Below are 26,437 nucleotides of genomic sequence, written 5' to 3'. Positions count from 1 at the left end.
GTGATGCCACAGCAAGTAGACTGCTCAAAACAAAGCTTCTCTTACTGACAAGCATACTACTTGTTTACCTCTCTTTGTCTTCTTTGTCTTCTTCCCAGTGTCTTTCTTAAGCCTCTTACGTTTCTGGCTTTTTCCACCCCTTACTCTCTTGGTTCTGTTCAGAGTTGCTTCTTTATCAATCTCAATACATTCCTCCTTCTGCACAGGGGACTTTGCACCTTCCCTTGCATTCCCCAAAATGTTTATTTTACTACCTACAAAGAAGTACATTTACATCAGTGGAATTTTATAGCAAAATATGCAATGCAATGTTAAGCCATCAAAAGTCGAAATACAAAGTTACATGAGAATATACCACCCAAACTCTGTCCCCTCGTGTATCTACATTATCAGTGTAGTCATGTAATCATGTATTATTTCTCAAAGACAACGTAACAATAGGATTTTCCCCAGGTTTAGATATCCGTATCCCTAAGGAAACATATGATCATGTAGTTGAAGACTGCAATGCGATGCACACGTAAATCAAGAGGGCAGTTAAAGTTTTACATTCAACTTTAGGTTTCACATTTCCTTACTGTGGTGCTTTACTATGCAATCTTAATATTACTGTAGCTCTATTGCATTTAATTTCTTCCAACTTACTGGGAATTAAAATAAAACCAAATTTGAAGAAAATGGTTTGACAGTTTCAAAGTTACTCATTTTTGAAGTCAGCAAGTGAGCCACCTTATCTCAAGTTAGTGTTAAATAAAAAGATTCCACTTCCACTTTAAAAAGTTAATAATAAAAACACTCAGGCTACACAGATTCTCTTCAAACATGGCTTGCAGTTTATACATTTCAATGAGCTCTACAAAACAAGACAAGTATGATGAAAACTTGGGACTTGGGCAGGTTTTAAAGTTTTGAATATTTAAATTCATCAGGCCCCATCATTTTCATCAAAATTCATCAATTTTAAAAGTGTGCTAATTGCATTTTACCACTTGTCTATAGATTGACTAAAGAGTCTACTGTTCATACTTACAGGTTTCAGAGTAGCAGCCGTGTTAGTCTGTATTTGCAAAAAGAAAAGGAGGACTTGTGGCACCTTAGAGACTAACAAATTTATTTGAGCATAAGCTTTCGTGAGCTACAGCATCCGATGAAGTGAGCTGTAGCTCACAAAATCTTATGCTCAAATAAATTTGTTAGTCTCTAAGGTGCCACAAGTACTACTTTTCTTTTTGTTTCTTTAGTAATACATTTTCAAAAACTTCTAACTTTGGCTTAAAACAAAAAAGCAATATTCTTTAAACTAAGCAGAGGCACCTCAATAAGGAAAAAAATTCAGCCAAAAAAGACTGATGTTTTGGGAAAGTATGAAAATGTGAAAATTGTTTTATATTCTACATCACAGTTGGAAGTATAAGACGCCTGATATAATTATGGCTACAGTAGAAAGATCTGAAAAAGCTTCTGGCTTGTCAGTCATGTAGAATGTGTGTCTGTCTGGCCTTTCTGCAAGATGTGCTTCTGAGGCCACGTCTACACTACCTGCTGGATTGGCGGGTAGTGATCGATCTATCGGGGATCGATTTATTGCGTCTAGTGTAGATGCGATAAATCGATCCCCTATCGCTCTGCTGTCAACTCCGGAACTCCACCACTGCAAGAGGTGGAAGCAGAGTCGACGGGGGAGCGGCAGCCGTCGATCCCGCGCCGCGAGGATGCGAAGTAAGTGATTCTAAGTCAATCTAAGATACGTCGACTTCAGCTACACTGTTTTCGTAGCTGAAGTTGCGTATCTTAGATCGATCCCCCCCCCAGTGTTGACCAGGCCTTAGACTCTCCAGGATGAAGTACAAATGACCAAATTCTGTCACACTCATCCAGAAATAGGAAATAAAGTTTTCACTGTTTCAGTAATGACCTAGAATAGCTCATATTATGGGAGGGGTGTGAAGAACTCACATAATCACTGTGGGTTTGAGAAAGAGGATCATAGTTCTAACACAATTACATATTTTATATGCACCATTATGTTACCTCCAGTACTGAGTGGAAGGGGGTGTTTTGTTAAGAAAGTCTGGAGTCTCACTGTAAGTCCATTTTCAGGAACGGCACTTTCCTAAAAGCAACAGAACATCCACCAAAACAAGATGTAAGCACCAAGGAGTACACACTCTAATATTAATAAATTCAAGATATTTCTGAGAGAAGAATGTGTTGTGGACAGTTTTCAGAAAGAGATTTTTAATATAAGCAGTAGAAAGCCTCCTGACATGAGTCAAGGTTGATCTAGTAACGCGATCACCACTAAATATATGGATAGTTTAAAAACATTTCTAAAGTTGTACTGAAACCACCACCATTGTTGGAAGTTCTGAACTTCGTACTAATTCCGTCAAGTAAAAATTTGTGGAGGAAAAGTAGAGAGGAACTAAGAATTTAAGGAATTTATGGTAGGGGTGCTCTAAGGCTGTATCATAGTTAAGACTGAGCAGCAATTTCTCTATAAAACTGCTTTTCAAAGTGCTCTAAACGCCATATGAATTTCCAAGAAGCAGGAAATACACACAAAACAAAACACAAACATTAGAAAACCAGGAAATGCACTCCATTCACCCTACCACTCCACCTAACCATATCTCTAACCCCATGGAAATAGCAATAAAGCAGAACTTTAGCCATTCCCAACAATATCTTCCGTTTTCTGTGTGGCCACTACAACTCCAAATCTGTACTCTTATTTGCACACTTCCATGGACCCTCTGTGCTGCACCATTAATACGGGCAGTATATGTGGTGGGCTGACAGACATAACTGAGAAAAGAGTCTCAGCAAGGGATCAGAGGCTTTTGAACACCTTACACTCCTCCTCCTCTCCCCCTGGAACACTGTTCTTTTCTTCCCTAACCTTCATATCTTGAAAGAGCTGTACAGTACTGTGATATCCCCCAGGGACTCCGGAGGGCTGCACTCACAGGGGGCAGAGTTAAGGTCAGATGGGAGAATGGCATGGGAGGCATTATCCTGTACTGACAGATTTTCTAATGTTTGTTGTGTGCATTTAATGCTTTTTGGAGGTTTCAATGTTCAGCCACCAAATTCCATGTTCTGGAAGTGTACAAAGCACTATTCAGCAACCTTTTACCTTCATATTAATTATGTGTTTGGGTAGTGAATTCTCCTTTGGCCGAATGTGCCGTTAAAGCAAATCTCAGTAAAGCACATGTACTGAAGGGAACCATAACTCAGACTGCATTTCACAATTCAGACAAATTTTCCATCCACTGAATATCAAAATTCACCAGGGTAACTATTCATTTACCATCTGCTACCTTTCATGTTTTTATAAAGATGCCTTGATAAGGAAAAACCTTACAAGGTTATGTGTCCTTGGGAATGCACACAACTAGAGTAGCAAACATTTCTATTAATATTTCAACAACTCTTAAAAATACTAGAAGTTAAAAGTTTAAATAAAGTCAAGCCATTGCTATATAATAAATCCATTTAAAAATCCTTACCTTCCTAGTTTTATTAATGATATAGCTTGTCCATATCCAATTGCGTTTTAAATGTCCATAAAAGCTGGAATCCAGACCCCCAGCTCCCATCCCATCCCCGGGAATGCATCCATCATCCACCACCTCTCGACTTCCTCTGAGGAAAAGAAACAAAATACATAGTAACAGACTTGTAAGAATAGCTGACAAGACATTTGCTAGACGTCTTTGTGTACACCTCAACAGCTAGTGAGTTGGTGCAAAACTGCAGGAAAAGGCGCACACTCCGTTGCTCACACCAAAAAGTTGGCAACAATGTCAGCTTTTCTACTCAGACTAGGTACTCAGGATCCAGTGAAGTGACTTTTCAATTTTAGAGAAAAGAACTCAATATTAGAAATTGCAACCAAAGAGACTGTAGAACTGTTAACTTAGATTAAACTGCAGGACATAATTCTGCTCTTACTAACATCTGTGCCACCCAACTGGAGATAAAGTTTGCCAAGATGAAATTCAGCTAGCAGAATTTTTAATTGAGATAGCACAAAGGCCTAAAAGAACACAGCTTTATCTGTAAAATGGAGCTGGCAGTGGCTCACACTTGATTACCTTCTGAATTTCAGGCTCATGGATGTGGTCAATAGTAAAGGTGATGAGATGCATGGAAATAAAGACATCAGTCATTAGAGCTGAGATTTGAACTCATAGGCTCCTGGCTGCCAGTGCAAGGAACTTTCGTTTAGGTTTACAGAGGAATTTAATGGGTCTCACTCTGAGTCAAGGGTGATGGAGGTTTCCCTGAGAGGGTGTGCAGGAGACAGAACTTTTTGGGGGGCATGAGCTCCCACGGGAATTAAAGACCTCACCATCTTCTGCTCCAAGTGAAAGATGTAGTTCTTCAACCTGCTTTCTCTAACACAAAGCAGCATCTGCACTGAAACAAACAACACTCTACCAAAAAATCAAAACACTACACTAAACACACAGTTCAGAGTGTATAAAACCAGAAAGGCTCACTCTGCTCTGACCTCCTGCACAATACAAGTCAGGGAAGTTCTCTGGCCTAATTCCTGTTTGAACTATAACATATCTTTTAGAAATCTAATCTTGATTAAAAAGTTGCCAGTGATGGAGAATCTACTTTATCAATTGTTCCAATAGTTAATCTCCCTCACTGCTAAAAGTCTATGCTTTACTTTCAGTCTGAATTAGTCTAACAAACTTCCAGCCACTCAATCTTGTTATACCTTTGTCAGGTAGGGTGAAGAGTCCATCATCAAATATTTGTTCCCTATGTAGGTACTTATCAACTGTAATGAAGTCACCCCTTAACTTTCTCTTTCTTAAGCTAAATAGATATAGTAATAGACTCATGGAACTAGAAGACATGGTTTCTCACCCTTTAATTATTGTCATGTCTCTTCTGTGAACTGTCTGCAATTTAGCAACACCCTTCCTGAATTGTGGACTCCAGAACTGGACACAGCATTCCAGCTGTTGACGCCTCAGTGTCAAAAACACAGATAAAATAATCTCTCTGGTCCTACTCAAGATTCCAATTTATGCATCCAAGGATCACATTAGCCCTTTTGTCCACAGTGTCACACTGGGAGCTCATCTTTAGCTGATTATCCACCACGATAGCCAGATCTTTTCAGATTCACTACTTCCCAGAATAGTGTCCCTCATCCTGTACGTATGGCCCTGCATTCTTTTTTTCTGAGATGTATACATTTTTATTTAACCATATTAAAATGCATATTGTTTGCTTGCACACAGATTACCAAGTGATCCAAATTGCTCTGTATCAGTTTTATCATCTTGATCATTTACCGACCTCTCCCCCCCCACATTGTTTGTGTCATTTGCAAACTTCATCAGTGATTAGTGTGTGTTTTCTTTCAAGTCATTGATAAAAATGCTAAATAGCATAGGGCCAAGAGCCAATCCCTGTGGGACCCCACTAGAAACATACCAGCATGACGATCCCCCGTTTACAATTACATTCTAAGACCTATCAGTTAGCCAGCTTTTAATCCATTTAATGTGCGCCATGTTAATTTTATATCTTCCTAGTTTTTTTATTCAAAATGTAATGTGGTACCAAGTCAAATGCCTTGCAGAAGTCTAAGGGAGAGGATGAGTGAGAGAAACAGGACAGATGTTTTTCACACTGCTTAATACACGATGGGGAGGCACTTAGATATGATGTTGAAGAAGGCAGTATGTGACAGTACAGCGTAGCAATATTGCCACTCCTAAATACACAGTATTTAACTTGGCAAGTTTTTCATTTACAAAGAAAAAGTTATGAATCATGAGATTAAAAACTACTACTTCACATGACTGATACTTATTAATGAGCTCGTGTGAAGCTACACATGGCACAAGGCATGAGAGTTTCAGATTTATTGCAAGAAGGTCTTAAAACAAAAGATAAGACAATCCAGTTCAAATGTCAAAAAGTGGTCATTTTAGAACTCGTGATTCTCTTTATATCACTCCATTTTTCATCTACCCACTATGAAAAACTCAAATATTAGACCAGATTATTTCATGAATTTTTTGTTGAAGGTTTAAAATTCCTGTTAAGCTTCAGCCTTAACTATGCTGTCACAACCGACTCGAGCATAATTACAAGTCATAACTAGGCAGAGATAAATTTTTGATAGGCTATCAGACAGTATTGTGATGGGGACCACTTAAGGAGCTAGATAGAGGAAATGAAAAATTCAGTCTGGCAACACGGTTACCTGGAATCAGGTTCCCCAAATGCAGCAGAAAAGTACTGCTACTAACTTAAAATGCATAAGGTGCGATTTACAAAAACACCTGACTGAAAAGCAAAAATTCCATTGACCTTCATGTAACTTAGGTACTTTTGTAAAACCCAACCACAGTATTCAACTTTTTGGAAACACTGACTGATCTATAACAGACTCTGGGGTTTCTTTATTACAGCAGAGCAGAAGGTTAACCCTTCACCTGTATATATATAATTTTTTTTTTTAAAAAGAGCATATAGCTTGAAGTGTGACTTTCATTAATGCTGATGGGTGTTCTACCTATATATCCCAATGCAGCATGTGTGCAGTTACTGACATTACTGCATACATAACAATGGGCTCATACTAATCAAAGGACTGAATTAGGAAAATGTCTCCAGGCAGTTTTTGAAGGTCTAGTCATGGTGAAGCAAAGCACTACACAGGATTATATAAAGGGTGGACACAGAGAATCTTCAAACATTAGCACTGCCACAGTGATGCTTCTTAAACATCATCCAAAAGTCTTCAACAACACTCCTTGCTGTTGGATACAGGAGGAAATTTGAGCCCAGTTTTCTCACTGGTCACTTCACCACCACCCGGTCTTTAAACTAGTCTGCTAACTGAAAACACAGGACTGATCAACTATCTTCCCTATTGGTTAGATGGACTCTAAAACAGAATGACATACCAGATTAAGTATTACGATGCTAACTTCCACTGACTGCATCTGATGAAGTGAGCTGTAGCCCACGAAAGCTTATGCTCAAAAGATTTGTTAGTCTCTAAGGTGCCACAAGTACTACTTTTCTTTTTACTATCAGTATAATACTCTTAAAATGAACTGTTCTGTTCTTAATAATCCATCTACTCAGTGACACAGAAAGCTGGAAAGAGACATACGAGGTGTATTCCTCCATTGCACACTTTCGTTCAAGATTATGCTTATCCACTGCTGACTCCTGTTCCATCTGCACATCCAATGTGGTGCTGGCCTCCTCACCCTGAAGATTACTTCTTTTTGCACGAGGATGGCGGACGACTCCTAAACACACAAATGTACTTCGGTTACTATCAGTATGAAGAGTTATGTTCCAGTCTCTCCCCAATCCCGTTTCTGGCTGCTTGCTGCCACCATGGCAAAACAGTTGGGCAAATGAGTGGGGCAGATGTTTCACTGAAACAGAAATGCTAAGAGAGTCAGAAACACCCTCTACCACTTTCTTTAGGTATCAAACATGCTGCTTTCATAACACAGTTGCTTGTGAGGCTCATGGCCTGGACCTTAAATTCCAACATAGAGATCTACTTAGCACAGGAGAGTGGTGGTGGTACCCATCAGGAAGTATGCTGCACACTGATGCTCTGGGCACAGACCCCAGAGATTAGAGTAGTTCCTTGGAAAATGGACTGCTAATAGTCCTCAAGAGACAGCCAGTTTAGGATTGCTTGAACTCAATGTGAAGCAGCCATGCCACCTTCCTATCCAATGTGCCCCCTACACTGGGGTGGGGTTGGAGGAATAGTGCAGGATGGACCTGTACCAGCTGAGAGGTCCCCCACACTGGGAGAAATTCTGAGCTGGCCAGATCCATTTGGGTTTTGGCCCTTCGTGCTGACAGAACAGCAGGCTGGGCCTTGAATGAAGGAGAGCACCTGACCCATAGGCTCAGTATAAGCTGAAGCCTAACACATAGTTTTGCTGTTTTCCCTCAAGGCTCAAGCAGACAATTTGTTAAAAACCCTACAGCTTTCCAAAGCATTATGTTGGTGGCACAGTACACAAATCCCCATATTACAGGGAGCCAGATGTACATTATATCTATGACAGCCTGGTAAACATATACTACTGCACACAGTCTGAGAGCAGCAGCACAATTATAGCACTGCCAAAATGGACATCGGCTCAATTACACAAAGTTGTCTAATGCCTTCTGAAAAAAACTGCTTCAATATAAAAAGGAGGATGAAACTGCAAATGGATCATTCTGCTTGGCTGCTTTCAAGTTACAGAAACAAAAAAAGTTGCTTTTGGTTTTAGAAGCTTTTGCTCTTTAACCAATTATTGCTAGTGCACTACTCTACCTTTATTAAAAAAAACCCACCACTACCAAAAAGACACTCCCCGATTGCGAAAATACTGTAACCGCTTACAACTGTAATACTTATTACTTCGATGAACCTGTACTTATGGGCTATGTCAGAGTATCTAATGGAAGGTTTAACAACATGGTTCTCAGAAAAAAGATCTCTTCCCATGCTAGCCAGGGAAATCATGATAAAAACATGTTGGCAACAAGTATTTTTTAGCTTGCTTGGCAAGGACCGAACTAGGCCCTGTAAGGGGGGTGGGGGGTGAATAATTTGCCTTGTACCTCTGCTCTGAAGGTATTAACCTGCATGAGTCTCATTCTTGGCTCTCAGCTCTGTAGCAAGAGATTGACAAACACCAAATCCTAAAGTTTTCTGGTCCCCAAGGGCAGAAGCCAGGAGTGCAACATGCCCTGTACTGTTGACTGTGCTCCATGCTGCACCTTAACCCCTGCCCGTATTTGGAGATTTCCAGTCAGTTTCAGATTACACACACCCCAAATAGTGCCAATCACAAAAATTGATCAAGAAGGTTAATATTTCAAAAGCTTAGACAATAAGCTGCAGAACAGACAGATACTTGCCCATAGGGGTTCAGAGACAGTAAGTTAAAGGTGACAAGATCGAATCTGCCTTACTTCATGGCAAAGTGCAAGGGAAGCAAAGGATATAAAGGATGAAGGTGGAAATGACAGAGAATGCTGGATCATACCATACCTAATGGAGTATTAAGGCAGACACACTGCAAATCAAACCAAAAGTTTTCTACGTCCTGCATAGTGTTCAAAACATACAAACGTCTCTCAAATGGGCGACTGCTTTGAGCCAGGTTATAGTGAGGGTCACAGATAGTAGTATCAACAATCACTGCATTTCTCTTCGTATAGACGAATACCTGTGAAATACACAAGGTTTCACACCTGTAAGTAAAATTGCTGAAATGGCTATTTTAGCAGGACACAGAACTCCATCTATTCCAAGTGGCCCATACTGGCAACAACCACTTTGCACATTGTTGTCATCTTGCCCAGTGATGGCACTTCACTCTGTGATTAGGGAACCTATTCTGGGTTCTACAGAGAGACAATCTATCATCACCCAATGGCTAGGATCAGGAATACAATTTCAGAGATTGTTATCAACTGTGTTGTGGTAGAATATATCACCTGCTCAAGTCAGAATTTTACTGAAGTAAACTATTTATGCCTGGAATTCCTCTTACTGGTTTGTTCTACTCTGATTATGTAGTCCACTGTGTATGCAAGAACTACATTCTTTAACTACAGTCTTTAATTCAGTAATGAATGATTGTATAAGTGTGTTTAATCCCAAAGGGACACCTTTCACAGTTATGTTTTCAAAAAGCCACATCTCCCAATGCAGGATTTACATGGCACCCGAATTCCCAGTAATGGAGGCAAACACGTTAAGGCAGTGTGACGTTGCACCCCATGATGCTTTATGGAAATATGCTTATGAATGTAAATATGACATAACTGGAATATGTTTTATGCTACATATGCTGTGTAACATATCTCTGCAAAGGTTATGTTCTACTGAATATATTCATCCTATTTGTATGCATGTAGAGAAAATCTATTTAAGCCCCTGGGAGACTCCTCCATTTTGTCTTCAGCTGGCTCAAGAGATAGCCTCTCCACCCCGAAAGGCTACCTGAAAGAAACTGGAACAAAGGACAGTAACCACAGGGGTGTGAGCGATTGCTGGACCCAGACTAGAAGGAGCCTAGTCTGTAAAAGAAGCTTATTGGAGTATCTCTGAGGGTGAGATTTCATCTGTAATCACTTTCTTATTGTATTAGGTTTAGACTTGCATGTTTTGTTTTATTTTACTTGGTAATTCACTTTGTTCTGTCTGTTAGTATTTGGAACCACTTAAATCCTACTTTTTGTATTAAATAAAATCACTTTTTACTAATTAACCCAGAGTATGTATTAATAGCTGCGGGGGCAAACAGCTGTGCATCTCTATCAGTGGTATAGAGGGTGAACAATTGATGAGTTTACCCTGGATAAGCTTTATACAGGGTAAAACGGATTTATTTAGGGTTTGGACCCCATTGGGAGCTAGGCATCTGAGTGTTGGAGACAGGAACACTTCTTAAGCTGTTTTCAGTTAAGCCTGCAGCTTTTAGGGGACGTGGTTCAGACCTGGGTCTGTGTTTGCAGCAGGCTGGCGTGTCTGGCTCAAACCAGGCAGGGCACTGAAGTCCCAAGCTGCCAAGGGAAACAGGCTCGGGGTAGTCTCAACACATCAGGTGGCAGTCCCAAAGGGGGTTTCTGTAATCCAACCCATCAGAGCCTGGTAAGTTCCAGACAGGGTGCTGACATTCTGGAGACTTCTGGATCATCACTGCATATAGTTTGTAGGAATCTGGCTCAATATCTGTGAAGTCTTGTCCCAGAATAATGGTCAGAAATTATCCATGAAACTTCCAATATTTCACTAAAAATTGCACAGTTGCATTTTAGCCCAGAGTCAAATATTTAAGCTCATCGCAAATGTAAGAACTCTTATTTTATCATCATCATCATCAGAACAAAAAGTAGAGTAATATTCAAATTTTAAATACATTACCTGATCTTTATCTTGGAATTTCTCAGTTGGGCCAAACTGTAGCAGCCCCATGCAACATAACCTCTGCAGGTTTTCCACCACTGAAAAGATGTACCTCCTGCAACATAGTTGGACGTGTTACATTTTGAATTCATGATAAATTAAACATGTGATACATGTCACTAATTTACACTAAACTGTAAAAACAGGCACGAGCAATAACATATTTTAACAGACATATTAAGTAGTCATATAACACTCTAGTGTCTCCAAATGTTGAAGCATGAACTTTAAATTTCTCAGAAGGGGCTGCTGGGATCAGAAAGGTGCTTTTTGGTGTTTCCAAGAATACCCACCCAAATTTGGCAAGTTATAAGCCTCTGAAAAAAACCCACCACACTTTGCATATGCATGGTAGAGATTTGTTTGAGGCTGGCAGTTAAAAATCTCTGAAGATTTCATCTGCCCTGAGCATGCTCCTACTCAGGTCTGCAGGAGCCAAGAAGTACATTCCCTGCAATTGCTCCTCCAAGCTCATGGGGACTGCTACGGTGCCAAGCACCAGAACAGAGAGCAGGAAGAGTGTCTCTGCTGTGCTCCCAATACTTCCCAGGCTGGTACCCAGGAAGCATGGAAGAGAAAGAGGAAGCTGCGTGACTAGAATGCAGAGGGTGACAAGCAGAGGGACCGGCTGGGCGTGATACAAGCAGATAGGCTGGTTTGGGACAGAGATGGGGAAAAGACTCGTAACCATTAGCGGTTAATCTCAAGAATTTAGAACAGAACCCAAATTCCCACGTCTCAGCATTCCTCTGCTGTGTAGCAAACTGTTATGATACCCACTGGCAAAGTCTGTCTCTGTCTCATCCTCCTCTGCTGGCTGGTTCACAGAGGATAACAGCCTGCTAGTGCAACCACCAATCCATTAGTTCAAATGGAAGTCTGTGCTATGTAGCTAAAGGTTCCAATCCTGCTGACTCATGTGGTGGGTTGATACAGTCCCACACGATGAAATTTCTGTTCTCTCTAATTGCTTTTTATTAAAATTTAGGAACTTATATTAAAAACATTATGGTTATAAAATCAAGCACCCAAAATTTAGGAAATTCCAGATTTAAAGTTTTCTGTGCCACTCTGTTTGCTGACACATCATGGTGGACGAGTTAATTACCAAATCAGGATGTTCTCCTTTGGGAAGAGAGAAGACAGTGCCATGAGGTGAACTGTCCAGGCCAGAGTGCTAGCCAGTTGGCACTGCTCTTTCACTGACCACATGCCCTGAACCATCTGATATTCTCAATAAGCCTAGAACCAATTAGATCAGCACCTGTCGCAATTCTTCCCCCCAAAGGCCTGATTGATGTGAAAAACTTGTTCGTTCTCTGACAACATGGACAACCTACCCAGACCCCAGTCACTTTACCTGAATGTTGCTGTCTTCTTCCTCTCCCACCTTTTGGTGTGTTTTTCATCTTTTCGAGCATAAAGTTCTTCTGGGCAAAGAGTCTGCCCAGTGTAGTCCTTGCGAGAACAATCAACAACCCCCACTTCCTCCCCACAGCCACTTAGTTTGACATATCCCACCACCACAGGTACTTGCCTCTTATAAAGAAGCTGCTGTCGGACTGACCTCGGAAGACATCTGATCAGTGTATGTTTTTTTAGAGGATTGTTTAAAAAATCTTCAAGACCATCCACCTAAAAAAAATTATTTTACAATAAGTTTATCAAAATGTGAAAACTGACTGAAATTTAATCAGAATACTGACTAGAGATTAACTAGTCTTTGAAGTATCACACTTAAGTGTGACAATTGCCTTCAGAATCTGGGTTTTTTTATAATAAATATCAGCACCAAGAAGGATATTCAGCGAAGAACCATGAGAATGATTAAAGGATTAGAAACCATACCATATAGTGATAGATTCAGGGAGCTCAATCTATTTAACTTGAGAAAGAGAAGGTTAAGTGGTGACTTGCTTACAGTCTATAAGTACCTACATATGGAACAAATATTTAACAGTGGGCTCTTCAATCTAGCCAAAAAAGGTACAACAAGATACAGTAGCTGGTTGGAAGTTGAAACTAGACAAATTCAGACTCAAAATTAGGCATACATTTTTAACAGTGAGGGCAATTAGCCATGGAAAAATTTACCAATGGTGGAGGTAGCTTCTTCATCACTGACAATTTTTAAATAGAGATTGGATGTTTTTGTAAAAGATCTCTAGGAATTAGTCTGGGGAAGTTCTCTGGAACATGTTATACAGGAGATCAGGCTAGATCAGGGGTCGGCAACCTTCAGCATGCAGCCCATCAGGGTAATCCAATGGTGGGCTGCAAGACATTTTGTTTACGTTGACTGTCCGCAGGCACAGCCCCCGGCAGCTCCCAGTGGCCATGCTTTGCCGTTCCCAGCCAACGGGAGCTGTGGTAAGCCAGGAACGGTAAACCATGGCCAATGGGAGCTGTGGTACACCAGGAATGGTAAACCATGTCCAACTGGGAGCTGCGAGGGGCCATTCCTGTGGGATGGTCAACATAAACAAAACGTCTCGCGGTCCACCAGCGGATTACCCTAATGGGCTGCGTGCCGAAGGTTGCCGACCCCTGGGCTAGATAATCACAATGGTTCCTTTTGGCCTTGGAATCTATGAATTGCCAGTGCATACAAAGTGGCTAATCATTAGTCACGTTAATTCATTTTACCAGGCAAAAGCAGGGTTCTGTGAAGTCTTCAGTAAGTCACATGCAAATTATTGTCCTATGAATCAATAGTACTAGAGTGCTGTTCATCTTGGATTGATTATTTTCTTCCGGAATCAAACTGGCAAAAACTAAAGTTAAATTTCTATGGATTACCAGCTGAAACTGATTATATAGTCTTAAGAGCAGATAATACTGACTAAGCATGTCTGCTGCTTTGTAAAGTACTGTTAATAACAATGGACATTATATCATACAGAATATGAATTGCAAAACAAAAGCACAGTACCTTGTAGCTGACTTGCACTATCTGAACAAAGATGGAGAGAGGTAGGCAAAGAAGAACGTCACTAACAAGAGCCCAGCCATACCCAAATTCCCTATGTACTGGGAGAGGAGGGACGTAGCGCATCCACGAAATATCATCCACATACACTAGAGAAAGGATGCTGGTTTAGAATCACAGATGGAACAAAATTATTAGTCCTATCTGGGGACCAGTGAAGTATTGGAAATCTGAAGCCAGGTCTACAATTGTAAACAAACATAAGAACTGCAATACAGACTTAAAGCAGCAGTCCACTTAGCCTAGTATCCCGTTTCTGCCAGTGTCCAGTACCAGAAGCTTCAGAGGGAGGCACGCTAATCCCCGCCATGGGCAATTATGGAATAACCTACGCATAAGAGAATCTTCTTCCTATACTCAGGCAGTGAGTTGTTGGCTTATGCCCAGCATTGAATAATGGGACAATCCAAAGCCTTAGGTCCAAACCACCTCCTTTTTTGAGTTCGCTAAAGTACATGTTCTCCATTTCCAATATGTGCCCCACATTTTAATCATGGCTACAGCATCCACAGCTGAAGTCAAACTCTAAAACATGGCAGTACCAATCCTTTAATGAGGGTCAGTGCCTTAAGTAAGCTTTGAGGAAGTGGTGTTACAAGCAATTGAAACAATATTTCGGAGCATGCTCACTAAGTAACTGGCATTAAAAGTGGCGAGGATTCCCCCCCCTTGCCCACCACCCCAAGAATTCCCCCATGTAGACACAGTCCTGATCTGATGAGGAGCCAGTTCTTACCTGTCTCATTACACAGATCCACTTCAGACTCCTGTGCAGGGACTTCATGATTCGCCACGCACGTAGTTTCTGGTGCAGCCTCCTCCTCATCATCTCCTGATGCACCTGGATAGGTTTCAGGTACAGCTGTGTTTGTGTCCAGTCCCTGTGGACTGCCTCTTTTATCACCATCATAGCATGCTTTCTGTTGCTGCCCATTTAAAGGATGTCCATAAATTAGGTACCAGAGGAAAATGTGGACCATTCTTAACCGAGGCATTTTGGGAAGAAAGCCAAGGGAACGCCCAAGTCCTGGAACTGCAGAGAAAAGAAGATGAACCACTGAATGCAAAGACAAAATAAATTAAAAAGATAAAAGGACTAATTCCTTAAAAGTGAGGGAAATTACAAGTTTTAAATTGATTGGGAGGAAAAATTTAGACACGCAAACGTGCATGAAAGTTCGAAGCTGTTTAAGAGGAGTTTATCAGATAGCCAAAAAGCCACAATCACAAATAAGAACTTTGTGTAAAAGCCCATTCTGGTTAAGATGGGAACTGAAGGAAGCAATTAGAAATAAAAATGTAATATATAACAAAGAAAAGGAGAAGATGACAGCCATCAATATAAATCAGAAGTTATGAAGTGTAGAAAATTGATAAGGGAAGTTAAAAGACACCAGGGAAAAATTCATGGTTGGAAGGGCCCAGGACAACAAAGAGGAATTTTTAAGTAGACCAGGAACAAAAGAAATCCTAATGGTATGGGCCTATTAGTAGATGGAGATGGTAAAAAATTGTTAATAATGATGCAGAAAAGTTCAATAAATATTTCTGTAAAGCGTTCGGCAATCCTAACTTTAAGAGTTGTTGCCAGCACTCCCTAGAACTGTTTTACTTCACTGTAGTCTTGTTTTAGTATGCTGTAATGCATATTTTTCTGTACTACTTCATTGTCACACAGTAGTACACAGTACTCCAAGATGGTATGCATGTGTAGCAAAGGCTACATAAAAAATCCCTATATTATAGAAAGTGACCAACTGAGCTATAGTTTTAGCATCCCTATTGTTGATTGTAGATGGAGAGGGGGGTTTTAATTGCTGATGAAGAGCTGGACATAGCCACCTATGGGAACATTTTCCCAACTGCAGTCACATCACATAGGAACTACTGGAGCACCACGGGCTACATTTCACTACGAATGGCTTTCATACACTGAACCTAGGAAGTTCCCACCTGAATTTCACTCTAGGACACAAATCTTAAGTGTGAGGATCTCTCAAACCCTGTATCTGAGAAATGGAAAAATTTCTCCAGTTGTCTGAATTATTTGACGGACGAGTAGAAGTTAGTTTTACCTGTAACAGGGTGATAATTTTTTAGCTGCATTATGCCCATTTTCAAATCAGTTTTCCTTGCCCGACCATTATTTTCAGCATTAGAGGGAGAGGTTCCTTGCATTTCCCCTGATACAGCAGCAGTCTCTTGCCCCAGACTATCTTCCTCTAAATGCTCTTGGGGTGTTGGTGTCTGGGGAACTTTAATCCTATATAAAAACCACACAGGAAAATTGGTACATTGGTAAAGTCAAACAGGCACTAATATAATTAATTCTGCAAACAATCACCAGCCAAGGTGACAGTCACTGTTCTGCAAGAACATCTTCATACAAAACCAAGACTAACTCCTCTCCTTGCAAATCATTACTGAGGAAAAGGGTTTTGCATGTTTGCTCTCACGAGACAAATAGTGGGGGGTCTCCTGGTGAAGGATGTGGGTCTATTCACAAAGAACAAAAGGATTTCCCTGAATTGACAATGGAGTGGGCTGCACAGAACACCATACCACCAGGACAACCCCTTATGACTGCTACAAGAGAGAAGTCACTCCAAACACAGAGAGCATCAGCTAGAAGCTTCAAAAGGGGAGAGTGTGCAAGGAGCAACAAGAGGTGCCGCTGCCTGAGGCTATGATTCTCCAAAGGATAGTAACAGTTTCATATGTTGTAGGAGACAACAGCTGTAAGCGAGGAATGATTAAGATTGTGAAGTATGACTCCTTCACTAAACAGATGTGTGAGCCTGCTATCTAAATGGAATGTGAGTCTCGAATGGGAAAGAAGCACCAGGAATCAGTCCGCCCCATGCAAGGGGTGAGAAGTGTTGAGGAGGAAACCTCCAGCCTCAGTTGACAGTCTGGGTCACCTAAAGCCCTTAGGTAATGGTGTGTCATGAAAGCTTGCAGGAAGGGCCCCACTCCTAGTAACATGTATGTGGAGGAAGTGGTCCCCAGGTGACGGGAGAAGAAGTCAGGGGAGATGTCCTTTCCCTACTACTTCTGAATCAGTCAGGAAGCCATCAGGTATTTCATGACCCCCGAAGGGTGTGTGTGTAGGAAGCAGTGGCCCTCATGCGCTGACACATGCTGGACTCTGTTTGAATACATGTGACCAGGGAGGGAAGCAATCAAGAGGCTGTCAAGTATCCTCTTGGTCTGGATTTTGTAAATGTGCAAGAAGCAATCAGGGGGAGGCTGTCTGTGTTCAAACAATAGGACACAGGTAACCATTGAGCTAGTGAAGTATATCTGGCACGAGACATTCAGTTTCGAACAAAAAAGAGAAAGCAGACTTCACATGCCTCTTTACAACAATCTACTCTTTAGACATATGATTTCTAATTGGGGCCTGTCCCTAAGACTTGCTAGAGCAAGTGAGACTGATACCAGACAGACCTGCTGAAAAATCAAAACTGCCAGGCTTACAAGATTAGTCTTTGAGTTAAGGCTTGGGATTCAAGAGATCCACATTCTATTTCTGGCTCTATTAGACTTCCTGCATGATCTTCAGCAAGTCTCAAATTTCTGTGCCTCAGTTTCTCCAAACAAAGCAAAGCTAATACTTCAAAAAATTCATCACTGTTTGTGAGTGGCTCAGCTATCCCACCCAGGTGTGCCACAGACAAATGTAGAGATAAATAATAAAACAAGACTCAAGGACATAACGCAGAATAGCCCTATGCATGATACAGTGGCACAACTAAGGAAATGAACAAACAGGATGGAAATTACAGGAATCTCAGACTGCAAATATTGGAGTCACTGAACTGTAGACAGTACTTGCCTGTTTGCTGTGCTTGAGTTGGAGATCCGGAAACGCACTTGCTCAATGGCACTTTTTACCAGGGGGTCATTAGGATTCACCGAAGGGTGAACTACAAACTCTACCTGTACAACAAAGTAAAAACAGAAGAGTGTATGGAGATTTACTTATACTGATTCAGAACAAATTGAAATTAATCACCATACAAAAGCAGTATTATCTGATGCCCTGCACATACTTTATGTTTTACGTTCACGGTTCCCAAGCTGTGATCTTCAGATCACTTGTTGATGGTCCATGATCAGCTGGTGCGTTTGGACTTTGGTGCGGTTGTTTCCAGCTGCCTTGTCTGGACTTTTTACTGTAAAGAGCAGCCTGCAAAAGCAGCTGAGGCCAGGGTGAAATCCTGGCCCAACTGAAATCAATGCCAAAACTCTCCTGGACTTCAGTAGGAGCAGGATTTGACCCAGGGACAAGGAGTCAACTACATAAGAGGAAGAGAGGAAACAGAAGCTGCCCTCAGACTTGAGCCCCCCATGAGGCTTGATATTCCAGATGGAGATGAAGGAACAGAACAGGTAGGTGGGGCCCATACTAGGTTTGAGAACCATATACATTTAGAAATGTTTCCTAAGTTTTTAAGAACAAACTAAAGACAGAAAAGGCAATTAAAACTGCCTCAACTGCTGAAACCTGTATAATTTTTAAAAACATCTTAAATATATATAGGGGAATATAACTATGTAGGGCAGCATAAGGTGTAAATTTTTAACAGTGGGAGTAAATAATCATTGGAACAATTTACCAAGGGACATGGTGGATTCTCCATCACTGACAATTTTAAAATCAAGATTGGATGTTTTTCTAAAAGCTCTGCTCTAGAAATTATTTTGTGGAAGCTCTCTGGCTTGTGCTATACAGGACGTCAGAACAGATGGTCACAATGGTCCCATCTGGATTTGAATGCTAGTAACAGGCTGAAAAGTGTATGAAAGACTTCAGAAGTCCATAAGACCAACAAATTCATATTAAAAGGAGTGCACCTTGAGGACTTCTCCCAGGTCAGGCACTCAGATTTCACAAACTTTCTACCGTGCGTGCACAGCAAGTAATTTTCAGTGGATGATTATCAAACAGTAACTTTCACTTATGATTGTGTGCAAATCTCCTCACTGAGGACTGTTTACACAGCAAGCACCAGTTTGAGTTGTGTGAAGGAAGTTTCAATAATTATTTCAAATTAAAGAATTTGTTTTTACCTCCATGAAACTCAAGAACAGATGCAGAGATTTTGCTTCAACTTAAAGAACACAGACAATTTTGGATGAAGATCAAGCTTAGGAAAATTCAATCCCAAAGGCTAATTTATGAAGTTTTCACATGCTCTTGCTTTCCAAGAGAAGGCTAAAAAGGGGAACTGTTTGACAGTCTGAACTATACTGAGAGGGAGCAACCAGCCAGTTACCAGAGAAGTGACAATGGGAAGCTCCAAGCACTAATTAGGAGGAGTCTTGGCTTGCTGAGTGTAGTCTCTTGGTAGCTTTTTTGGGGTGTTACTAATAAAACAAAGTATTTCTACAAGAAAGGCCTGACGGGTGTCAACATTGGAGAATATTTAATATAATGTGCTGAAAGCTCTACCTGTCTGTTACGTCATTTAGTTCTAAATTAAAAAATGGCCAAGACTAGCTTGATAATACGCAGTATAAGCAGCAATTTTTGCCGCCACAGTTCCCAGCAGCAAAGACTCAGAGCAACAAGTTACCTTTTTGCTAATACCATCTTGAATGACCGTTGTGCGGTAGAATCTGAGGAGCCCTTCTTGGGAAAGCTTGTGTACCAGTCGAACAATGGATTTCTTACAGCATTTCGTGGAAACACCTTCTTGCTTCTCCTGATCCATGATCATTTTCTGAAGCCTAGAACATGAAACAGCATCTTACACTTCTTAGCTGCAGTGACATTTCCATGCTGCTTACAGCTGCAAAATCTATAGTGAATTTGTGGTCAAAATTAATTCTATTTTTAACCTTGCACCAAAACTGCCACAGGCTGCTCAACCCACATCTGAAAGCTCCGTTTGTCACTGCCTGAAAGGAACATTTAGTCATCAGCATCCTCTGGCAAACTTAAATTGTGATGTGTTTAGAAACAGTGGCTAAGATACAGCAACTGCAGTGTGGTATGTGCCTGATGTCATAATGTAGGAAAGTTTTTTTTCTGGTTTTAAGCCAGTAACTAAACTGAGACTTGAACTGGGCTAGGTTGTGCCATAAGAACAACCCAGCACTTCTTCTGAGGTTGCCATCCTGTTTTCTAGAATCTCAGCTTTCATTTTAACAAAGGTAAGTTTAATGCGTATGGCTGTGTAGAATAACTTGAAAATGTGAAAGGAGTGTGCACCATGGCAATGATTTCTGGCTGCATCTGCAAACCCCGAAACAATTGCTCAGGGCTGCAAACTACCTCATACATCTCAATGGGGCATTAGCTCAGATGTGGTAGGATACTTTAAATGTCATGTATGCTTGGAGGGGTGCTGTACAGGGGGATCTCCCAAGCCTGGATTCAATGCACCCTGGGTCTCATCGCTTCTTTCATCAGATATTTTCAAAGGCAGGGCTCGTGGGCTTCCTGGGTCTGGGGCAGAAGGATTTGCAAATGGCGCAGTTAGCTGCAATGTGTGTCTCACCCAGGCAGGAGAGGCATCGCTGGTGCTCCCTGCTCACAGAGAAGGAGTGCAGGCAGGAAACAGTTTTTTAAGCCCAGAATCCAGGGCATAGTCCTGGGCAGAGGTGAGGGGGCAGAATGCAGTCCCTGAACGGGGAAGAGAACTAAACTGACTATACCAAAAATGATCTAAACACTAAGAAAACCTATGTACAAACTATTTACAGCTAGGCAGAAGTAGGTCATGCTTAGAAAACAAAGAGCATGAAGGAACAGTAGGTTCCGACTCAGGCCATGCGGCAGTAAGAGGGAACTGGAGAGGCGTCAACCCACACTACCTCTTACACCCTCAGCTGGGAGCATGAGGAGATGCACTATGTATGTGTGGGTTAACTAACACTACCAAGAAATACTTCCAGACTCAAGTGCATGGCATGCATCCGCACCCACACGTGGAATACTCATAGGGACCATCACTCGAAGAAGCTTATATACGCATTTAGACCTTTTATTGTTTTGTATGTTTACTGTGTCAGACCTATCCTAAAATAAATGTACTGTGCTTTGACAGAACTCTCGTTACTTGTAGCTGCTGGCATATACCGTTAATAGCCCTCTGAGACAAAGTGAAGTGCAGGGATAGGACTTTTGTCAGATCTGCTGGGATAAACACAGTGAAGAATAAGGGGGCTGCAAACCTATACCTCTGGTCAGTAGGGAGACGGACTAGAGGCTGTGAGGGCATTCCTTGAGCAGACCATGGAGGGGGCTGAAAGTGCAGTTACTCTTAAACTGTAAATACCTGCATTCCTACAGTACAGAACATGCTGTCGACAGGAAACCACGATCAACCACCATGTAATGAAGTGCACAGACGTTTCAAAGCAGTGATTGTGCTACCATAATGCTTCAGGCTCCCACTAAACAAGTAAACAGCTTTCAGACCCTGTCTTACGTGAACAAGCTTTCGATTAAGCGGAGGTTTCGGACAGCTTCTACGATGAGATTTCGGCGCTTCAGTAGCCGGTATGTTTCATGAGATCTCTCCACTGCAGTGGCTCTGGAGCGCTTTTCCTTCTTTTGCTCAGCGTTCTTCTAGTGAAGAGCATGGAGAGAGGAAATTCAATCTGTACAAACTCAAGGAGTTCCTATCTGTCCCTCTATCACCATAATATCTGAGTCTCTCTCAACTTTAATGTGTCATGTTCTCAGCATCCTAGTGAGGCAGATCAGTACTATTTATTCCCATCTTGTAGATGGGAACTGAAGCACAGACTAAGTGACCTGCCCAAGGTCATACAGGGGAGTCTGGTGGAGCAGAGAACTGAACCCAACTTTCCCATGTCTGAAGCTTGTGTCCTAAACAACTAGTCTAACTTCCACCAAACTGCAATAACCATGTCCATATCATGCATCACCATCAGGTTTTGAACCTTGAACCTTCAGCACAGATCTCTACCACTCAAACTACAGGATGACTTTAGGTCTAGCACATGCTTGCTCTTCCTACAAATCTCACTCAGTTTTAGCCCTATGGCATTTGACTATGCTTGTTTCTGAATGTTTTAGGCAAGTGGTGATCAATGTGCATAGCGACTAAAGAATGAAGTCTGCTCTGTGTGCAAGCAAGGAGTGGCATTTCCCAAGCCCCCAGAGCTGAAAAACTGACAATGAGGAAGTTCCTATGAACGTAGTTTCATCCTCTCATTCCATTCCCTAAACTTTGAATTGCATGACTCAACTAGGCTGCTGATAACCTTTAAACAAAACCAGATTGAATGTGTGCAGGGAGATGGGAAAGCAGAGGGACAAAATAACCAATGTGAAACAAAGGGATTGTAGCTGGAGGTCTTGCTATGAAAAGTAGAAAACTGTCAGTCAGAGGGTCACCTGCCCAATGTTGCAGGAATTCTCATACTTCAAGCAGCTGTACCAACAAGAGAGCAAGTATCAAGCCATAATATCTTACCTTGGGGTCTTCAAGTCTGACCTCCTCAATCACAGTCATATCCCCCTCTTCATCTATGGAATGAGTGCCTAGAGAGAGATTAGGTTCCTGCTTTATAGTGTCCAAACTAGAATCCTCCTCTGCAAAGCCATCTGGGAGCTCTTCAGGATCTTCAAGAAGGCGGGGGGAAGGCAGCTTCTTCACCAGGGTCTTCGTGGCGTGGAACTTGCAGCCTAATTTAAGAACACAAAGAAGTCCAGTTCGGCTGGCCACTTCATTGTTCAGTTCCTACAGGTTTTTCCCATGCCCAGCCATTCCCTAGATGACAGGGACCTAGCCCAGGCCTGCAGACAGGTTCACTTAAAGTGTCTCCGGCTATACTCTTCAAGCATCTTCTATCCAATAAGGCCATTGCAGGAAACAGGGAGGCTCAAGGAGAGTAAACAGCTATGCTCAGTCTTAAAAATTTAAATATTATTTGAGTGAATTCTGGACACTTACATCCTCCAGGTGATGATGCTTTCCCCCCCTCCCTGACTGCAGGTAGAAGACTCTCCAGGTAGATTCCTACCTGATAGTAGGGGGCAGGATTAGCTTGGTCAGCAGCTGCTGCCTGAAGAAAGGGGGGAACGGGGGGGTTGTCTCCCACTTCAAAGACTGTCTTGCCTGAGAGGAACCTCCCCTGGAGCATGAAAAGAGTAGGAGTTCACAACATGCACCTCTGCAGCCTTTCCATAAATCTATGGCAGGTCAGGTGACCCCTTCCCATAGCTCATTAGAGAGACGGATGGGAGTGCACAGGAGACTGGGAAGAAGCACCTGTACCCCACCCCTACACCAGTTTCCCAGTCTAGCAACCTTAGGCAAGGAAGTTGTTCCAAGTCCCCAGCAGAAGGAAGAGAGAGTGGGGTTAGGAACGAATGTGTCACCCTTGCCCCCCAACAATATAGTAAGTTTTGGGGAGAGAACACCAAACGCAAACAGGGTGCAGGCAATGCTGCAGAAGAGGATTTTTTTTAAACAAACCTGATGTCCTCTCTATTTTCTTCAAAGGAAACCTACATGAGAAAGCCAGACTCCCCAGAGAACCATTCCCTACCTTTAGTTGGTGTTGACTGATGGGGGCCATCTCGGAAGCTGAATTTCAGCAGTGCATCTGAGTTGGCCTTCACTCCTTTTTCTCGTTTCTTGTTGTATTTCATCTCTTCCTCATTATCTGATTCTGAGAGGAAAGTGTCTTCTTCTACAGGAGACAGATCTTCCTCAGGCAGGGAGTCTTCATGCACTAGAGCCAAGCTAACTGTCGCTAACTGTTCACTCCGGGCCTTCTCCCTCTCAAACTGACGGCTTAAATCACTCTCTTCTGCAAAAACGTGTGAAATGTACTTTGTTGTTCGTTGCCGACCTTCATCTTCCATAAATCCCTAAGAGGATTGAAAGTCATTATTTTGGCAAATTCTTCCGTTTCCCCCTCCGTTATCCTTGTCCTCTGACCACCCAGATTCTCAACTCCTCCTCCTCCTCCAAGCCCCACCTCCCAAAGCTTTAATCTCTATTCTTAAAAACTAGGCGGGCCACGTCTGCAGCTCATGGAAAACAGAGAAACATTCCGTTTACACAAAAATTCTGTATCCTGCGTAGATAACAATCACATACCACAATATATTTTCTCTTATTCTGTATTACAGACATCTGAACAAAACCAAGGTATTTGTTTCTTAATCAGTTTGATGCATACTGTTCTAGAACCATAATTCTGTGTGAAGTTGCTGGAATATGGGACTTACAAGGCTGGATCAGACCAGGGGTCCTTCTACTCCATTATCTGGCCTGACAGTGGCCAGAACCAGATGCTTCAAGTGTAGAAAAGCCCAGAACAAATACTTAAGGAATTTCTTCCTACCTCCACCCCACCCCAATCAATGAATGGTTGGTTTATGTCCTGAAGCATGTTTATATCCCTTTTCTAATCTTATATAAAGTATCTTTAGATATGAATCCTGGGAATATGTTTTGTTTTTTTAAATCCTACCAATTTCTTGGCCACGACATGCAATCTTATTAAAACAACTGCTATACAGAAGGGTTGGAGGGTAGCAAATGTACCTATACTTAAAAAAGGCTCTAGGGGTGATCGAGGCAATTATTGTCCAGTAAGCTTTATATGGTAATTTGTTAAAATGATAAAAAACCTGGAAGATCAAGGTATGACGGTTTAACAGCATAGCTTCCTCAAAGGAAAATAATGTATCACTAATCTCTTAGAATTCTTTGTTACTTTAGTGATATGTTCAGATAAAGGAGAACCAGTTGACAATTTATTTAAATTACAAAAGGCCTTTTGACAAGGTCCCTCAGTAAAAGCTACTAAAGTTTTATCTACACAGGAGGGTTTATCTTGCACTGAGTTTTTTCATATTAGATTGTATGCACTGATTGTGTACACACTATCAACTGTTTTCTGATTCAATACATGTCACTGTGTCTACATGGGGACTGTGCACCATTATGGGTGAATACCACATGGTGATTTGCTTCACTTCTGGGTTCCACACATGTCAGGACTTCTCTCCCTGTGTATGATGGGATACAATACTGAGGTCAGCTGGAAGGGATTTGAATTCTGGGGGTCAAACTCAATTTCCATAACTTCTTTCCTACTCTCCCACCTAGGTTAGCCAGTGCCATTTTCAAACAGCCAGCATTTTCTGTCTCCTACCATGTACAGGTAAATTAAGTATTGGGGCAGCTAACCAGGGACTGGGCAAGGAGGGGCATGGCTTGGGGAATTTGTGTATGGCAGCTTGGCAAGTAAGCTTAGGGCTAGATTTTTAAAAGTATTAGGCATGGCTGCACCTAACGTCGCAATTCCCAACTGATTTAGGAGCCTAAATCTCATGTTCAAAAGGGATTTAGATGCTTAGGAGTCTAAATCCCAACTGTCAATGGAATTTAGGCTCCTAAGTGTCTAAATCCATTTCAGAAATGAGATTTAGGCTACCAAATCAGTCATGTGTTGCAATGCTGAGCACAATACCGCCTAAACACCTTAAAAATCTATGTTGTTGATGTTGAATTAATTTTTCAAACCCTGCCTTCCCCGTTCATTATTTTGCATATGCTATCCCTTATCTGTCTCCCCTCTAAATGGAACAGTCAATCTTTATAGTTTCTACAGGTCTCTTTTTTCACTGCCCATCTTCAAATCCCTTCTATTTTCTCTCTCTTTTTTGAGATAAAAGTGACCATTAAGTTCTATTTAATTTATTTCCACAGTGATGGTAGTTGCAACCCTGTCTTTAATCTCATTTTAATCCACAAGACATTACCTTGACAACTTTGTATCTCTCTAGAAGACGACAGAGCATCCGTGCTTCTAGCTTCCCCACATTCATAGCCGATCGAATTTCTGCCTGAGAAATTCCTTTGGTTCCCCTACTTTCAACTGTTTTAGGGAGGGGAAAGAAGTTAAAACTTAAGTTTACAGGAATCACCTCATACTGAAACAATCTGGCTGAGCTGCAGAGGCTATCAGATCCAGCCTGAACAACTGCTGTCAGCTTGAACGTCATTGTCTTAAAAGCATAAGATTTTCAAACATACATCAGAATGTCTTCAACACTTAAAGAAAAGGAGTATTGTGGCACCTTAGAGACTAACCAATTTATTTGAGCATAAGCTTTCGTGAGCTACAGCTCACTTCATCGGATGATGATGGCACATGATGGCATATATCACATTGGTAGATGTGCAGGTGAACTAGCCTCTGATAGTGTGGCTGATGTTATTAGGCCCTGTGATGGTGTCCCCGTTGCCAACTGTGCCCACATATCTATTCAGGGGACACCATCACAGGGCCTAATAACATCAGCCACACTATCAGAGGCTCGTTCACTTCCACATCCACCAATGTGATATATGCCATCATGGGCCAGCAATGCCCCTCTGCCATGTACATTGGTCAAACTGGACAGTCTCTACATAAAAGAATAAATGGAAACAAATCAGATGTCAAGAATT

The 26,437-nt window shown here is 41.6% G+C and overlaps 1 protein-coding gene across 6 annotated transcripts in view; it reads right to left on the bottom strand.

Moving 5' to 3' along the window:
• Positions 1 to 26,437, bottom strand: part of GTF3C1 (general transcription factor IIIC subunit 1) — an 82,453-nt gene that overhangs the window by 29,798 nt on the left and 26,218 nt on the right. For all 6 annotated transcript variants that reach the window (XM_073362655.1, XM_073362659.1, XM_073362658.1 and 3 more), the window contains 16 exons: positions 25,747 to 25,862; positions 23,517 to 23,841; positions 22,439 to 22,650; positions 21,425 to 21,564; positions 19,565 to 19,718; positions 17,821 to 17,924; positions 16,058 to 16,245; positions 14,719 to 15,015; positions 13,926 to 14,071; positions 12,531 to 12,628; positions 10,952 to 11,048; positions 9,071 to 9,248; positions 7,166 to 7,307; positions 3,516 to 3,651; positions 2,032 to 2,113; positions 69 to 254 (listed from right to left, as the gene is read on the bottom strand). In XM_073362655.1, coding sequence (XP_073218756.1) covers positions 69 to 254; positions 2,032 to 2,113; positions 3,516 to 3,651; positions 7,166 to 7,307; positions 9,071 to 9,248; positions 10,952 to 11,048; positions 12,531 to 12,628; positions 13,926 to 14,071; positions 14,719 to 15,015; positions 16,058 to 16,245; positions 17,821 to 17,924; positions 19,565 to 19,718; positions 21,425 to 21,564; positions 22,439 to 22,650; positions 23,517 to 23,841; positions 25,747 to 25,862 — 2,601 coding nt within the window. The remainder of the gene's footprint in view (positions 1 to 68; positions 255 to 2,031; positions 2,114 to 3,515; positions 3,652 to 7,165; positions 7,308 to 9,070; positions 9,249 to 10,951; positions 11,049 to 12,530; positions 12,629 to 13,925; positions 14,072 to 14,718; positions 15,016 to 16,057; positions 16,246 to 17,820; positions 17,925 to 19,564; positions 19,719 to 21,424; positions 21,565 to 22,438; positions 22,651 to 23,516; positions 23,842 to 25,746; positions 25,863 to 26,437) is intronic.

Source organism: Lepidochelys kempii, chromosome 10 (genome assembly GCF_965140265.1).
Source record: "Lepidochelys kempii isolate rLepKem1 chromosome 10, rLepKem1.hap2, whole genome shotgun sequence".
NCBI lineage: Eukaryota > Metazoa > Chordata > Testudines > Cheloniidae > Lepidochelys > Lepidochelys kempii.
Note: the sequence above shows the minus strand (reverse complement) of the source record. Positions and strands in the feature narration are given on the sequence as shown.